We start from the raw sequence: 16,433 nt of genomic DNA, 5'->3' as shown, positions 1-16,433 counted from the left end.
CATGTTGAAGACCAACATAGGAGAACCTGGCTTGCCCACCCCAAATTTCAAGGTATTCAGTCACACACAGTAAACAGTCGGAGAGCGTAAACTTAAATATGACATTTTATTTGTGGAAAACATTGTGAAGTTCATGCGTTAAGACATTTTGAACAACTGATTAAGCTCAAGAATTTTTTTAGTTTTCTCGTCGGGCATTGGTCACTTTTGTATTACATTTGGCCTTTTCGGAACATCAAATAGAAAACCTTGAATATAAATATCACTCCTATTTTTTAATCTTCAGGAGATTCGATCAATAAGTTAAGCTATAATAAATTTGGCAGAATTGGTAAGAGTCACTAATAAAAGATTTGGTCGGGGGTGAGGGGTGTTGGGGGCATTTATTTAATTTTTTTGCCTTCAAACGCTAAAAATTTGTCATGGAGGATTTGGTCACAGACGATGTAGACAGTTCACCAGATTGTGGAGGTTTCGCATCATTTCACCTTGGAACTTGCAACAAAAAGAAACTCATGCATTTATTCATTGCATACCGCAATCTCATGACCTTCTCCTTGACCGTTAAGCTCATGGAGGTCTTTGTCACATCCATTCTCAAGGTGCACCTTCACTTCTTCCTTCAGAGGTAAGCCATTACTGACTCCATGCTTCTCAACGATGAGAGGAGCAGAAGGTTCGTTTGATAGTTCTTCAACAGGCTTTTTGTGGTGTTCGGAGTCATCTTCAGCATTTTTATCTGTGGTATCTTCATGGTCTCCCTCATGCTTTGAGGTGTCCAAAGCAACCTCACAATCTTGCTCCTTCTCTAGGCTTCCTTGCTCTGTTGGTTCTTTACTGGAGACACTTTCTTTTTCTTCTTCCTTAACTTCCTTTTGCTTTTCTTCATCGCCTACCTCTGGTTGGGTGTTGATCGTGTCTTGGACTTTACTTTCATGAATTTCTTCTACAGCTTGCTCAGATGGACCTTTGTCGGCAACAGTCACATCCTGATCAGGGACCTTCTCTACAGATGATTGCTCTGCTGGAACAGATGCCTGGATTTCTATTGATTCTGGTACCAGGTCAACCTTACCCAAAGTTTCTACATGTTCCTCTACTTTAACAAGAGAGTCAGGCACTTCATTTGATGGCAGTGGTTCTGGTAAAGATTCAATTTCTTGACTAGTTTCACATAATTTCTCAGGTTCAGAACAAGGCACCGGTACAGGATTTGCCACAGGTTCCACAATCTTGATCTCCGGGACAGGAGCTATAGGTTCTTCAGAAAGTTTTGACTCCACCGACTCCATCACTGGTTCAGGCTTTACCAACACAATAGTTGGTACAGCTTCTGGCAGGGCAGGTTTAGTTGGCTCTGGTTCTATCACCTTGTGTACGGGCTCTGTTTTGACCACCTCAGCTACTGGTTCCTTCATCACAGGAGCTACCAAAACAGTTTCTGAGACCAATGGCTCAACTTTCTCAGGGAGTGTTTCTGCCTCCTTCACCGAATCCATCACCAGTGTTTGTTCTTTTGTTGCTTGCTCCGAAACTTGATCTTTTGCCAGCACCGGCGTTTGTTCTTTCTCCATCTTTTCTACCTGCACTTTAGTCTCTGGATCAGGTACCGACTTGGCCAACTCTTCTTGTAAAGGAGCCGAGGGTTCGATTACAGGTTGGCTTTGAAGTTTTGGCTCTGAACTTTCATGCGACATTACGGCCTTGGGTTCCAGAGTTGGTTCTTTAGCCACCGGGTCTTTTACCTTGTCTTGATCAGTTTGTGGCTTTTCTACAGGTTGACTTTTCTCTTCCTTATCACCTTGTGGAGCAGTTTCCTGAGAGGCGATTGAACTCTTGATATTTTCAGGTTGGTCTTGTTCTTCTAGTTTAGGTTCTTCTACCTTTTTTTGTTCAGCACTAGATTTGCCTTCAGACTTTTGGTCTTTAGTTATATTGTCTTTGGTAGTTTTACCAGATGGAGCCTCCTTGCTTTTGTTTTTTTCCACTTGGGCTTTCTGTTCCTCACTTGCACCATTGTTCTGAGTTTGGTCAGTAGGGGTTTTTTCTCCATTTGGTTCTGCTGCATCTTTTTGTCCCAACTGAGTCTCTGTTTCTTTTTGTTCAACCTCTGTTGTTTCTGTGGACTCTCCATCTTTGCCGGCACCAAGGCAATATCCCTTCTTCTTCTTACTCAACTTTGCCCCCATTGTTATTACTGCAAAAGACAAAAAGCAAGAAAGATCATCAGAACATTATCATCGTTTAGTAGTACGCTTATCAACCTCTTCCCAAAATAAAAAAAAAACAAAAAAAACGGACTGGCAGCCGATGCAGTCTTGGCTTGAAAACCACAACTGGTCAATAGCCAAATGCGTCCCTCAAGGTGCCACAGAGGACAGCTCTGCAAGTACCATAAATGGAGGCACCTATTACTGTAACCCACTCGTTACTTTTCTTAATGATCCATAAACTTTGACAGATGGCCAGATTTTCTCCTCCATGCAGAGGAAAGAAGCTGAGCTGGGACTGTGGCTCCTTGAGATCTTCCTTAATTGCCTGGCAGATTGGCGATAGCCTTCCCTTGACATTTGCTAGCAGACAAAGACATGTTTTCGTATAGGACCGGTTACACAATGGGATACGTTGGAGATCATTATTACTCTACCATCCAAAGTGATGACCTATTTGACATCTTGGGCTCTCCTGTCCCCCCCCCCCCCCCAACCGCCAGTGATGTCATGATATCTTGGCTTAGGTCCTGAGGCCTAGTAAACGTCAGAGGCACCCAAGATTGTTGGCGTAGAAATGGCCAGGCTTGAGGACCAAACTGGACCCAAAGGTAGTCGAAGAGAAGACAAGGAACCCCACTGCTGAATCAGTCCTGCGTCTCCTTCACAGCAGCTCCCCAGTCCATGTACTGTGCAGGGGGGGGGGGAAGGGGGGGGGGGAAATGACCGCACAGCTCCATGGAAGTGAATGGGGCTGGTTGCAGTTTCCTGCACAGGCTAAGCAACAAAGAAAGTTGGAAGGGGTTGCAGCACTAAACCAGCAACATGGGTGTCACCTAAAGGCGGCATGTACATGTTAACGTTTTATGATCCAAGCATGCAAGTGCCAAGGACCTCCTGACCCTAGGCCTGGATCTCCTGTCCGCAACTCAGCCTTATGGGCATGTGGAGGTTTGGATAGGGGGGGGGGGGGGATCTTGGGACAGTCCTGATTTGTATGGAAACATGTGAAGGCAACGCGGTGGGATCTTGAGGTCAAACACCCCCCCACCCAAAAAAAAAAAAAAAAAAAAAAAAAAAGGGAAAAGATCCTAGGAATCAGTCATCACTACTCTTAATACAGGGTTGGAGGATTTCCCTTTAAACCTCATTCACCTATTGTTTGAGACCATTAAATATGGTGACACTTTTAGAAACAGCGCCACCTTTAACCATTGGTGGGATTGGGTATTACAACGAAACTCAACTGAAGTACAATATCAAAAATACATCCAGACATTTTAACCGGGACCAATTAAAGGGAATATTGTGTGACCCATGAACCTCATAAGTTTCAGCCAAGAGACGTTTTCTGGTTGACCACATCCACCGCAACATATGCAAAATACATCACAATGGGCAAACCATAGCACCAGGGGCAACAATTTTTGCAATAGTCAGCATTTGGCATCCTGCACAGCAGGAGCCTGGTGGAAATCCTCAAAAAAAAAAAAAAAAAAAAAAAAAAAAAAGGACGATATGGAGATTAGTGGTTAGTATTAAGTGGGGGGGGGGGGGGGGGGGATCACGGACCCCTATGGCGGTAAGACTGATTCACTGTACAATTACACAACCTGGTCTATATCACATAGCGGTGCAATAAGCCATAGTGATAAACCACAAATCTCAGCTCCATTCTTTTCATGACAAGACAGATGGAGATCATCTGCAGCCACCGGGCAGCGCCTGACAAGCGTGGATCAGACATCAGACAGACTAGAACCAGGATGAACAAATATAAAAAAAAAAAAAAAAAAAAAAAAAAAAAATCCAAATATATGTGGATTTTATTGACTGAAGGATTTTAGCAATTTTCACCTTAGTTAGCGGTAGCAGAACATCATAAGGGTGGTAAAGGTGTGTGGGTTTGGTTTTTTTTTTTCTTACTATCCCATGCATTATAAACTTAGTGATTGCATGATGCAATGTGTATTTGGATAAAATGTTTGGTTTTTTTTGTCTAGAAATTTTAATTTTAATAAAGTAAATATTTATATTAAAATACTAAAATTCTGATATTTATATATAATATAATAAAAATTAGAATTTTAGTAATTTTTTAAAATTATGATATTTATCATCATTTTAAAAATTACTAAAAAATATATATTTTTAGTATTTTTTAAAATGATATATATCATAATTTTAAAAAATTACTAAAATTCTAATTTTTATTCTATTATATATAAATATCTATTAGAATTTTAGTATTTTAATATAAATATTTACTTTATTAAAATTAAAAAAAAATTTAGACAAAAAAAAAAAAACATTTTATCCAAATACACATTGCATCATGCAATCACTAAGTTTATAATGCATGGGATAGTAAGAAAAAAAAAAAACCCCACACACCTTTACCACCCTTATGATGTTCTACTACCGCTAACTAAGGTGAAAATTGCTAAAATCCTTCAGTCAATAAAATCCACATATATTTGGATTTTTTTTTTTTTTTTGCTGGTGCAAGTTCAAGGCATGGGAAAAAAAAAAAAAAAAAAAAAAAAAGTGCAACTCATGTAACCATACCGTAAGGTCACCAGTCAGCTGCCGCTATCCCCCACCCCCCTATTTGGATGGAATTGTATGTTACATTAGATCACCTCCAGGTATAAGGAGGCAATGCACCATTAAAATGGCAAAATATCTAAACTAGAGAAGACCACCCCTACCCCCCTAGAGCACATACAAAACAGGTATAGGGGGGGGTGGAAATATACCATTATAATGCTAAAATATCTAAACCAGGCAAGACCCCCTTACACCTAAAGAATATACAAGAAGACAGGTATAGGGGGAGGGGGTGGTGGGGCAATATACCATTATAATGGCAAAGTATCGAAACCGGGGAAGAACCCCAGACCCCCCCCGCCCCCCAGAGCATATACAAAAGGAGGTATAAGGGGGGGGGGGGGGGGGGAATATACCATTATAATGGCAAAATGCCTAAACCAAGGAAGAGACCCCCCCCCCCCCCCAGAGCATATTACATAGGGAGGTATAGGGGGCAATATACTATATTATAATGGCAGAATATCTGAACCAGGGAAGACCCCCCCCCCCCAGAGCATATACTAGGGGAGTTATAGGGGAGGGGGGGGAAAAATATACTATAATGACAAAATAGCCAAACCAAGGAAGACCCCAGACCCCCTAGAGGGTATAGAAGGGAGGTGTGGGGAGGGAAGGGCAATATACCATTAGAATGGCAGAATATCTAGACCAGGGAAGACCCCCAGGACCCCCCCCCCCCCCCGAGCATATACAAGGGAGGTATAATGGAGGGGGGGTGGGAAATATACCATTATAATGGCAAAATGCCTAAACCAAGGAAGACCCCCCCTCCCCTACCCCTAGAGCATACACATGGGAGGTATAGGGAGCAATATATCATTAAAATGGCAAAATATCTAATCCAAGGAAGACCCCCCCCCCTAGCGCATATACAAGGGGTCTTTGTTATACCATACATCTAATATCACCAAACACAACTACAGCCCCCATCATCCATACCTCGTCCAGGACACTGAAAGTCTACTGCTGCTACCGAAGGCTCCAGATCATTTTAGGAATTGCCTCCCCCTCCCCTTGCACAGCTGATAAAGGGTCCTGCATTTGGGAGGATTATTAACCAAGCGTGTGCCATACCGGGTCCAGCCCAGAATTACTCGGTGACTATTAATTAAAGGGCTCTTCCAGCAGAGCACGGGTTAAAGCCCAGAACAATAGAGATTGGGAATATTCCCATGACACATGTGCATTGGATACGGATACGCATTGTTTAACCCCTTCGCTATCATCCCAGGGTGGAGACCCAGCCATGGTTAATGGCTAAAATCCATTGTTACCAGCAGATGGAGAGAAAAAGAGGAAAAAAAGAAATCGGATGTAGCAGATGCAAATTGATGTAATTACAATTATTAGATACGGGGCGGGGGGATAATTGTAGGATTGCGGAGATTATCACGCAACCCATCTGCTGCACGATTCACGAGACTATTTTTCTGAAAAAAAAAAAAAAAGTGACAGCCAATTGTATCCGATTTAACCCTTAAAATCAGTAATTACAATTTCTTGGCCGCAGAGCTGACACTCTGGCGGTAGGAGAAGCACATGGATGAAGGGAGGGAGGGGATTGCGGAGAGAAGAAATAAAAAGTATTCCCTAGTTGGAATATTACGATGACAGGTAATAGGAATATTAATCTAATTTTTGCATATTAAAGCCATTAAATAAAAAAAAAAAATAAAAAATTGGTGATAGGATGCGGCGCGGCTCATGTGGGAGTTTGGCCATTGCTCCCGACCAGCGCTGGGATTGCTGCAGTCAGCTATGCAGTAGGGTCTACAGAACAAAGGATCCTATCTGCACATCTCCTATAAGCACACGCTGGAAGCCAAGCTGGCCACCTACCCCGCCACCAGCCCCTGGGTGCCCACCATGCCACACTGGTATCACTGGCGCAATTACATACCTGGTAGATGTATCCAAGCCTGGGAGGGTGAGATGCAGCAGAACCAGGAGTGGTTGGGCTAGGACTGAGAGCAAGATGGAGAGTGACAGATGCTCCCCTCTCAGAGGTACAATCTGGTATTCACCATCCCCCTCCTCTCCTTGCCTTTTACACTCACTCCCCTCCCTACATCTGCTGTATTGAAGACCTCAAAAGCAGAAAGACTCCACTGCCCTTCAGTCCATTTAAAGAGCCGGCTCCTCTGTATGTGTCACCGCTCCTGGGAATACAGAAGAGAGGAGCAGATGTAGCAGAGCTGACAGTGTCATCTGGCTCCACTCTTTATTACACAGTGTTACCTGGTTCTTACTATATCTCTATCTATATCTATATATATCTATATATATATATATATATATATATATATATATATATATATATATATATATAGATATAGATATACACTGCATTAATGTCTCGTCCTGGTTCACACATTGCAGATTTCCCCCCCCACATAGGATCTGCAGCAGAATCTGTGTGTGTTACATGCGGATTATACTGCAGCTTCCATTGTAAAAGGTGAAATCAGGACTGACACCGCGAGCAATGCCAGAACCGATTTCTGTAACAAAAATGTGGATGAGATTAAATGAAAACTCTTCCACTGTGGCTGTATTGTAAAATGCTGCAGATGCTAGGTGTGTAAAATCTGGAGCGGATTGTAGGTACGTAAGATGCTGCAGATTTTAGGCGTGTAAAATGCTGTGTCTCAGAGACGCTGTATTTTACACTCTTAAAATCTGCAGCATTTTAGACACCTAAATTTTTGGGTGTGAAAAGTGCTGCTTATTTTAGGTGTGTAAAATCCGTACCCAATTTTAGGTATGTAAAATGCTGCGGATTTTAGGTATGTAAAATGCTGCGGATTTTAGGTATGTAAAATGCTACAGATTTTAGGTGTGTAAAATCCAGGGTGTAAAGTGCTGCAGATTTTAGATGTGTAAAATGCTGCGGATTTTAGGTGTATAAAATACAGTGTATAAAATGCGGCAGTGTGTAAAATGCTGTGTCTCAGAGATGCTGTATTTTAGACACTTAAAATGCTGTGGATTTTAGGTGTGTAAAATGCGGACCCGATTTTAGGTATGTATAATGCTACATATTTAGGTGTGTAAAATGCTGCGGATTTTAGGTGTGTAAAATCCAGGGTGTAAAATGCTGCAGATTTTAGGTGTGTAAAACCTGTACTCGATTTTAAGTATGTAAAATGCTACAGATTTTAGGTGTGTAAAATGCTGCGGATTTTAGGTGTGTAAAATCCAGGGTGTAAAATGCTGCAGATTTTAGGTGTATAAAATCCAGTGTGTAAAATGCTGCATCATGTAAAATGCTGTGTCTCAGAGATGCTGTATTTCAGACACTTAAAATGCTGTGGATTTTAGTTGTGTAAAATCCGGATCCGATTTTAGGTATGTAAAATGCTACAAATTTTAGGTATGTAAAATGCTGCGGATTTTAGGTGTGTAAAATGCTGCGGATTTTAGGTGTATAAAATACAGTGTGTAAAATGCGGCAGTGTGTAAAATGCTGTGTCTCAGAGATGCTGTATTTTAGACACTTAAAATGCTGCGGATTTTAGGTGTGTAAAATGCGGACCCGATTTTAGGTATGTAAAATGCTGTGGGTTTTAGGTGTGTAAAATCTAGGGTGTAAAATGCTGCAGATTTTAGGTATGTAAAATCCAGGGTGTAAAGTGCTGCAGATTTTAGGTGTGTAAAATCCGTACTCGATTCTAAGTATGTAAAATGCTACAGATTTTAGGTGTGTAAAATGCTGCAGATTTTAGGTGTGTAAAATGCTGCGGATTTTAAGTGTATAAAATCCAGTGTGTAAAATGCTGCATCATGTAAAATGCTGTGTCTCAGAGATGCAGTATTTCAGACACTTAAAATGCTGTGGATTTTAGGTGTGTAAAATCCGGATCCAATTTTAGGTATGTAAAATGCTGAGGATTTTGCGTATGTAAAATGCTGGGGATTTTCGGTGTGTAAAATGCTGCAGATTTTAGGTATGTAAAATGCTGCAGATTTTAGGTATGTAAAATGCTGCAGACTTTAGGTGTGTGAAATGCTGCAGACTTTAGGTGTGTGAAATCCTGTCCCGATTTTAGGTGTGTAAATTTTTTTCTTTGTGTCTTCTATACGGTTGTGGATTCCCGAAAATGGCTTACAAAAATGTGGAAACACGTGTGAAGTCTGCCTAAGGCACCAGGAGCGGCCAATAAATCAATTTTTTCTTTTTACACTTTTTTTGTGTATGGAGCTTTTCTTTTTTTGAAGCTTTTTTATGCTTCTATTTAATCGGTGTCCACATTTAGAGGCTTTTTTTCCACGCATTAATTCCTTAAGAATAAACATTTTATTTTTTGCCATGCTGAAGAAAAACATAAAAAAAGCACCATAAGAATTTTTAAAGCATGTTTGTGTGGATTTTGGAGCAGAATTGGCTCCAAATTCCTCATCAAAACACCCAGTAAGCATGTGTTCATGCTGACTTTTCTTTAGGAGTTTTTTGGAGCTGATTCAGTTCTAAAAATGCCGAAAAAAATCGCACGAGAAGCTTTTCCTACACATTTGCTGATCAAATGTTCAGTCTTTTGGGCGCTTTTTTTTCCGCCTTAGGTTTTGAAGCATCTCCTGATGGAAAACGCTCCGAACTAGACACTGTCCAATCAAAAGGCTGCAAAAAAATGTATCATAAAAAAATCTTCAAAAATGCTAACGGAATCAAAAAGTTTTCAAAAAACTGCCCAAGGAAGAAAAAAGAGTTGTCAGATGTATTTATGGCAAAATCTGGTAGTCGGATGAATGATTATTCCACTAAGAACTACCGTATATAATATGTGCTGGGACGTAGATATATGGGGTGAAGGGAAAGGAGTTGTATCCAAGCCTGAGCATTGCCCATGGGGTTTTCTGCCACATCAGTATTATACAGGGTCCTGTTACAGATTTTGCATGTGAGTCAATTAGCTTCAAGTTACAACTCCGCCATAACTGTCCTTTCACGCAAAACCTGTCTTACTGCCCTCTTCCCCCTTGTCAAGTTATACCTGCTTTTTGGTGCACATACCAGTCTGGTGTGTTCTCGTACATACCTAATTCTGATGTTTGGTAACTTGCTATACATTCTCTTTGAATGGGTAGCTTATCTTCATCAGCATTCTCCCAGCACTAAAGGTGCTGGAACTTTCTTCCCCTCTTTTTAAACTTATGCATTGCTCCTGGCATTATCTAATGACTTGCCACCCCAAATTGAAACTCAGCGTCTCCTTTATGCCTATATGCAGTTTGTCAGATGGGAGAGCACCAGCAGAGAGACAATCCTTGCCTTCACTTACTGTACAGAGACAAAGACATGTTTCCGCTTACTGCGGAGAGAGTCAAAACCCAGCCAAAACTTACTGTATAGAGACAAGAGCCAAGCCACATTTACTGTAGAAAGACAAAACCCTGCCCCCACTTACTATAGAGACAAAGACCCAGGCCCATTTATTGTGTAGAGACAAGTTACTGTGCAGTGATAAACATCTGCCCCCACTTACTGTAGAGTGACGAAGATACACCCCCACTTACTGTAGAGTGACGAAGATACACCCCCACTTACTGTAGAGTGACGAAGATACACCCCCACTTACTGTAGAGTGACAAAGATACACCCCCACTTACTGTAGAGTGACGAAGATACACCCCCACTTACTGTAGAGTGACGAAGATACACCCCCACTTACTGTAGAGTGACGAAGATACACCCCCACTTACTGTAGAGTGACGAAGATACACGCCCACTTACTGTAGAGTGACGAAGATACACCCCCACTTACTGTAGAGTGACGAAGATACACCCCCACTTACTGTAGAGTGACGAAGATACACCCCCACTTACTGTAGAGCAAGAAAGACCTGCCCTTACTTAGTGTAGAGCAACAAAGACCCGACCCCACTTAGTGTAGAGTGACAAAGACCCGCCCCCACTTAGTGTAGAGTGACAGACTCGCTTCCACTTAGTGTAGAGTGACAGACCCGCTTCCACTTAGTGTAGAGTGACAAAGACCCACCCCTATTTAGTGTAGCGACAAAGACCCGACCCCACTAAGTGTAGAGTGATAAAGACCCACCCCCACTTAGTGTAGAGTGATAAAGTCCTGCCCCCACTTAGTATAGAGTGTATAGAGGGACAAAGACCCTTTTTTTTTTATATTTAGTGTAGGGACCTACAGACATGAGGTCCCTTGACGAGGGTGTAGGCTTACGTTTTATGGCCATAAATACCAACAAAAACCTCATATTTTTTTGTTTGTACAGGATACAGCCAGGCCCCTTTCTGTTGGGCCTTGCATTGTAGAGTGTCTGTCCGTGCATGATATACAGTGGAGTACGGCTTGGCAGCCCGCCTGATCTAATAGAAGGGCGTTACCTAATAGGCTGCGGGTTTGTGACTGTGTCATCTGCATGTGAACAGCGCTCTATGCAAGCCACTTGTGTGCAGTTTTATCATCTAGCAGTCACCTCCCCTCCATTCCATGGAGGTGTGTGTGTGATCTGCTTCTCCTGCACCTGTGATGCCTTCACTTAGTGGGGGTTTAGCTGTATCCTGCTAGAGCATCAGTTTTTGGCCAGGGCGATGTACACACTGCAGCCCAACTTGCTCCACTTAGTGTAGCGTGGAAAAAGACCCGCTCCCACTTAGTGTAGCGTGAAAAAGACCCACCCCCACTTAGTGTAGAGTGACAGACCCGCTTCCACTTAGTGTAGAGTGACAAAGACCCACCCCTACTTAGTGTAGAGTGACAAAGACCCACCCCTACTTAGTGTAGAGTGATAAAGTCCTGCCCCCACTTAGTATAGAGTGTATAGAGGGACAAAGACCTGCCTCCACTTCCACTTAGTGTAGAGTAACAAAGATCCGCCCCTACTTAATATATGACAAAGACCCGCCTCCACTTAGTGTAGCGTGGAAAAAGACCCGCTCCCACTTAGTGTAGCGTGAAAAAGACCCACCCCCACTTAGTGTAGAGTGACAAAGACCCGCTTCCACTTAGTGTAGAGTGACAAAGACCCACCGCTACTTAGTGTAGAGTGACAAAGACCCACCCCTACTTAGTGTAGTGACAAAGACACGCCCCCACTTAGTGTAGTGACAAAGACCTGCCTCCACTTAATGTAGAGTGACAAAGACCTGCCTCCACTTAGTGTAGGGTAACAAAGACCCTCCCCTACTTAGTGTATAGTAACAAAGACCCTCCCCCACTTAGTGTAGAGTGAAAAAGACCCGCCCCTACTTAGTGTAGAGTGGAAAAAGACCCGCCCCTACTTAGTGTAGAGTGGAAAAAGACCCGCCCCCACTTACTGTAGAGTGACAAAGACCCGCCCCCACTTAGCGTAGAGTGACAAAGACCCGCCCCCACTTAGCGTAGAGTGACAAAGACCCGCCCCTACTTAGTGTAGTGTGACAAAGACCCGCCCCCACTTACTGTAGAGTGACAAAGACCCGCCCCCACTTAGTGTAGAGTGACAAAGACCCGCCCCCACTTAGCGTAGAGTGACAAAGACCCGCCTCCACTTAGCGTAGAGTGACAAAGACCTGCCCCCAATTACTGTACCCTGTCTCTGCTCCTTGAGACAGATCACACTTAATAACAGGCAGTGCACAACCAGTTAGACAGAAGAGATACACCAAAGGGCCGAGATTTCGGACTCATTGTTCAGGGTAAAGAACATAATTATTAAATAATGTTTATCACATTATCTATGAAATCGGATCAAGTTGTCAGAAAGTAGAGAGTCCATGCAGCCTACGCAGTGGATTTCCAGTACATTGTCCCCCGCACCAGTATCTCCTGGTCTTCAGCACTCCATACTCTTCTTTCCCAGTTTCGAGATGTTTCACGATCCATAGATTAAAAAGTTCCACATTTCACGCAATTCTCTGCAGAAAACGGAGGCAAAGAAGTGTCAGCAAATTGAAACATAATCTCGGCTGTAGATGACGTGGGGGGAAAAGCTTCTGAAAAGACAGAAACATACCATAGTCCAGGAACGCTCAGCCGTAATGTATTTATATGGCAGTAGAGATCATGCAATCGTCTCATTAGGGAACATTGGCAGGAAACACGCACTGAGTAATAGATTTAGTACTTAATATACAGTGTACAGGAGTTCTTCTTGTGCACCCCAACAATCTCAAGAGAGTGAGATTTAGGACCCTGTGGAGATCTTTTCCTTTCAGCTGCAAATCGTTATCCTTCACCCTCTGTGTCTTTATATACCTGCATTTCCCCTTGGTATATTGCTGGTGATAGAGTTATGTTTCTATACGGTCCTGATTACAAGCAGCCGGCTTGTATGTTGCTGTTCCTCTCCCTAAGTCATCTTGGAGATAGGTTGTTTGTTTGCTTTCCCCTGTGTATATTCCCCATGTGTTCTTTAGGACTTAGTGGGGTTGACTAGCGCTCATCCCCTCCATTCATTAGCTAGGGCCCCTAGTTCAGGGTCAGCCGGGGACAGGTATCCTGCTCGGCGCATAGATGCGGAACCAATCTAGGGACATCAGGGGAGCCAGGGGCTAGTGGAAAGTTTTATCAGGGGTGACAATCTTGCCCTCCCTTTGACAGGGGGGTTCCTTCTTCCTTGGCTTTCCTTTTCGCTATTCACTCACTGTAGCGTTGGTGTCCCTGCAGGGACGCCGCCTTACTCTCACTGCCACCTCTGGGTTGCGGTCTCCCCAGCAGCTCTTGGCCATGTGCTCGTCTGCCTATCTCTCCCCTGGGGCCTGTGCATGCCATACAGGCTCCCTGGGAATGTGCTTAGGGCACGCAACATCCCTCCTCTTAAATGGCCAGCGCACCATTTCCTGGAAATGCCTCTCGGTCTATGGCTGAGAGGCATGATGTATTTGAGGCACCCTCCCATTAAGGGAGGTGCCAGTGCAACGTCTCTAGTTAAGGTCCCATTACATGCAACGATGGATCTAACAATATATCGCTGGTTTCACGGATTCCGTGATGCACATCCGGCATCGTTAACGACGTCATTGCGTGTGACAGCAAGGAGCGACCATTAACGATGGAAAATACTCACCTTATCGTCCATCGTTGAGACGTCGTTCCCTTTCATAAAATCGTTGATTGTAGAGGACGCAGGTTATTCCTCATTCCTGAGGCAGCACACATCGCTACGTGTGACACCTCGGGAACGACGAACTACAGCTTACCTGCGGCCGCCGGCAATGAGGAAGGAAGGAGGTGGGCGGGATGTTACGGCCGCTCATCTCCTATCTTCTATTGGGCGGCCGCTTAGTGACGCCGCTGTGACGATGCACGAACCACCCCCTTAGAAAGGAGGCGGTCCACCGGCCACAGCGACGTCACTAGGCAGGTAAGTACGTGTGGCGGCTCCTAACGATTTTGTGCGCCACGGGCAGCGATTTGCCCGTGACGCACAAACGACGGGGGCGGGTACGCTTTCTAGCGATATCGCTGCATGTAACACCCCCTTTATTCTGTCTGCTAGCTAGTTGTAAGGTCCCGTTAGCTCATTTGTCCGTCACCTGCCCCTGCCATGCCCATCATAGATGTCCATATCCTTAGCCATCCCGCCTGTACCTGCCGACACCTGTATCCATACCTGAGTCCGTCATCTATCCTGGGGGTCAGCTGCCACAGTCCCGGTCACTGCCCTGGGAGTGGTACCTGGTGTCAGCCTCGTGGCGGGTGCTTAGTTAAGCCCCTGCCACTAAGGGTAAGCCTGGGTCCCCCCATGTGGTCCAGTGGGTCCACTCCTGCTCTCCGCCTCAGCAACACCAGCGGTGAGCGTTACACCGCACCTAGCGTGACACCCATTTACTCCTAATAGCAGCATTATAAAGCGAGGAGAATCTTTTGGTTAGGGGTAGAGTACTGTTTTTGTGGCCTGAGCACTCCTGGTAGATGCCATTTGTCGCCCATGAAAATATTCCTAAGGACATTGTCATGGAGAGAAGCGGACCACCCTACGACCCCCAAACTAGAACGCCGGCCTTTAATCTTTGACTTCATGGCTCCTAATAATGTAAATAAATGTTGCGTCTGGTATATATATGTTCCGTGGTTTAATGGCATCCTATGGCTTTCACAGACGCGTTTCAGAGCCGATCAGACGCTGCAGTATCTCCTTGTCTCCTGGGGCAAAGCGCGGTGAGAAGGAAATGTCAACTGCCAATATTCATGACAATCACCACTCCTGGCCGGGCCTCGGCTATGTAATCCATCCTGGCCGGGCCTCGGCTATGTAAACCAGACCCAACACTACAAGAGCAGAATCCCAATCCATCTTCACTGCGAGGTCAGGACAATCCTGGGGCTGCTCTGCAGACTCTCCGCCTGGATTCCTTAGACCGGCACCATAAATCTCAAGATGTGTGCCCAATCCTCCGCAAGCTAAATATTTATTCTATTGTGCGAATACTGTTTATAGCACGAACGATGCCAAGATCAAGCGGATCCAATGAATTCCCTCCGCGCTAAGAGACTAGGTCAGCTTCTTGATGGTATGTTGTTCAGGGGTCTTCGTCTTTTCCTGGTGAAGAGTGCCACGTTGGCATAGCCAAAGTTACAGACCAGGCAATGCTCCCTGGGTTAAGATATGCAAATTTGCTCTTCTCTAAAAGGGCAAAAAATGGCTTTCTACGAGGCTGCGACGTTTGGGTCAGAAGTCCCGTGGCGAGTCCATGCATTGCAGTCCGAGATCGAACGGATGTGCACAGAAGTGTGAATCAGCCCTAATTATCCAATGATGAGGGGCAGGAACCCTGCGGAACTTGGTTTGGGTAAATATCCTTAGGGCGTATTTTCACCGCATGATTATTGGGAATGAGCGTCCCTAGTGTAAAAACAAAAAATGAAATTTATTCTCGGCAGCACATTATCCTGTTCTCGGCAGCACGTGTTCCTGTTCTCGGCAGCACGTGTTCCTGTTCTCGGCAGCACATGACCCTGTTCTCGGCAGCACGTGATCCTATTTTCGGCAGCACATGACCCTGTTCTTGGCAGCACGTGATCCTATTCTTGGCAGCACATGATCCTGTTCTCGGCAGCACGTGATCCTGTTCTTGGCAGCACGTGATCCTATTCTTGGCAGCACATGACCCTGTTCTCGGCAGCACGTGATCTTATTCTCGGCAGCACATGATCCTGTTCTCAGCAGCACGTGTTCCTGTTCTCGGCAGCACATGACCCTGTTCTCATCAGCACGTGATCCTGTTCTTGGCAGCACATGACCCTGTTCTCGGCAGCACGTGATCCTATTCTTGGCAGCACATGATCCTGTTCTCAGCAGCACGTGATCCTGTTCTTGGCAGCACGTGATCCTATTCTTGGCAGCACATGACCCTGTTCTCGGCAGCACGTGATCCTATTCTTGGCAGCACATGATCCTGTTCTCGGCAGCATGTGTTCCTGTTCTCGGCAGCATATGACCCTGTTCTCGTCAGCACGTGATCCTATTCTCGGCAGCACATGACCCTGTTCTCGGCAGCACGCGATCCTATTCTTGGCAGCACATGATCCTGTTCTCGGCAGCACGTGATCCTGTTCTTGGCAGCACGTGATCCTATTCTTGGCAGAACATGATCCTGTTCTCGGCAGCACATCATCCTGTCCTTGGCAGCACATAATCCTGCTTTTGGCAGCACAT

The 16,433-nt window shown here is 44.5% G+C and overlaps 1 protein-coding gene across 2 annotated transcripts; it reads right to left on the bottom strand.

Moving 5' to 3' along the window:
* Window positions 1–92: 92 nt before the first annotated feature.
* LOC142254690 (uncharacterized) lies at window positions 93–6,912 on the bottom strand. Of its 2 annotated transcripts, none has more exons than XM_075325884.1 (2): window positions 6,724–6,912; window positions 93–2,197 (listed from the first exon to the last, which is right to left on the bottom strand). In XM_075325884.1, exon 2 carries the CDS (start codon window positions 2,187–2,189, stop codon window positions 522–524), a length of 1,668 nt encoding a protein of 555 aa, XP_075181999.1. In that variant the 5' UTR covers window positions 2,190–2,197; window positions 6,724–6,912; the 3' UTR covers window positions 93–521. The 2 variants fall into 2 exon arrangements, with proteins under 2 accessions (XP_075181999.1, XP_075182000.1); XM_075325885.1 differs by lacking the exon at window positions 6,724–6,912 and adding an exon at window positions 5,763–5,848.
* Between the last annotated feature and the right edge of the window lie 9,521 nt (window positions 6,913–16,433).

This window comes from Anomaloglossus baeobatrachus, chromosome 10 (genome assembly GCF_048569485.1).
Source record: "Anomaloglossus baeobatrachus isolate aAnoBae1 chromosome 10, aAnoBae1.hap1, whole genome shotgun sequence".
Classification (NCBI taxonomy): domain Eukaryota; kingdom Metazoa; phylum Chordata; class Amphibia; order Anura; family Aromobatidae; genus Anomaloglossus; species Anomaloglossus baeobatrachus.
The sequence above is the reverse complement of the archived record's forward strand: the minus strand, read 5'-3'. Positions and strand labels throughout refer to the sequence as shown.

Bases quoted from the DNA above. Each gene is read 5' to 3' on its own strand.
- LOC142254690 (XM_075325884.1), bottom strand. From the start codon at position 2,189: ATGGGGGCAAAGTTGAGTAAGAAGAAGAAGGGATATTGCCTTGGTGCC.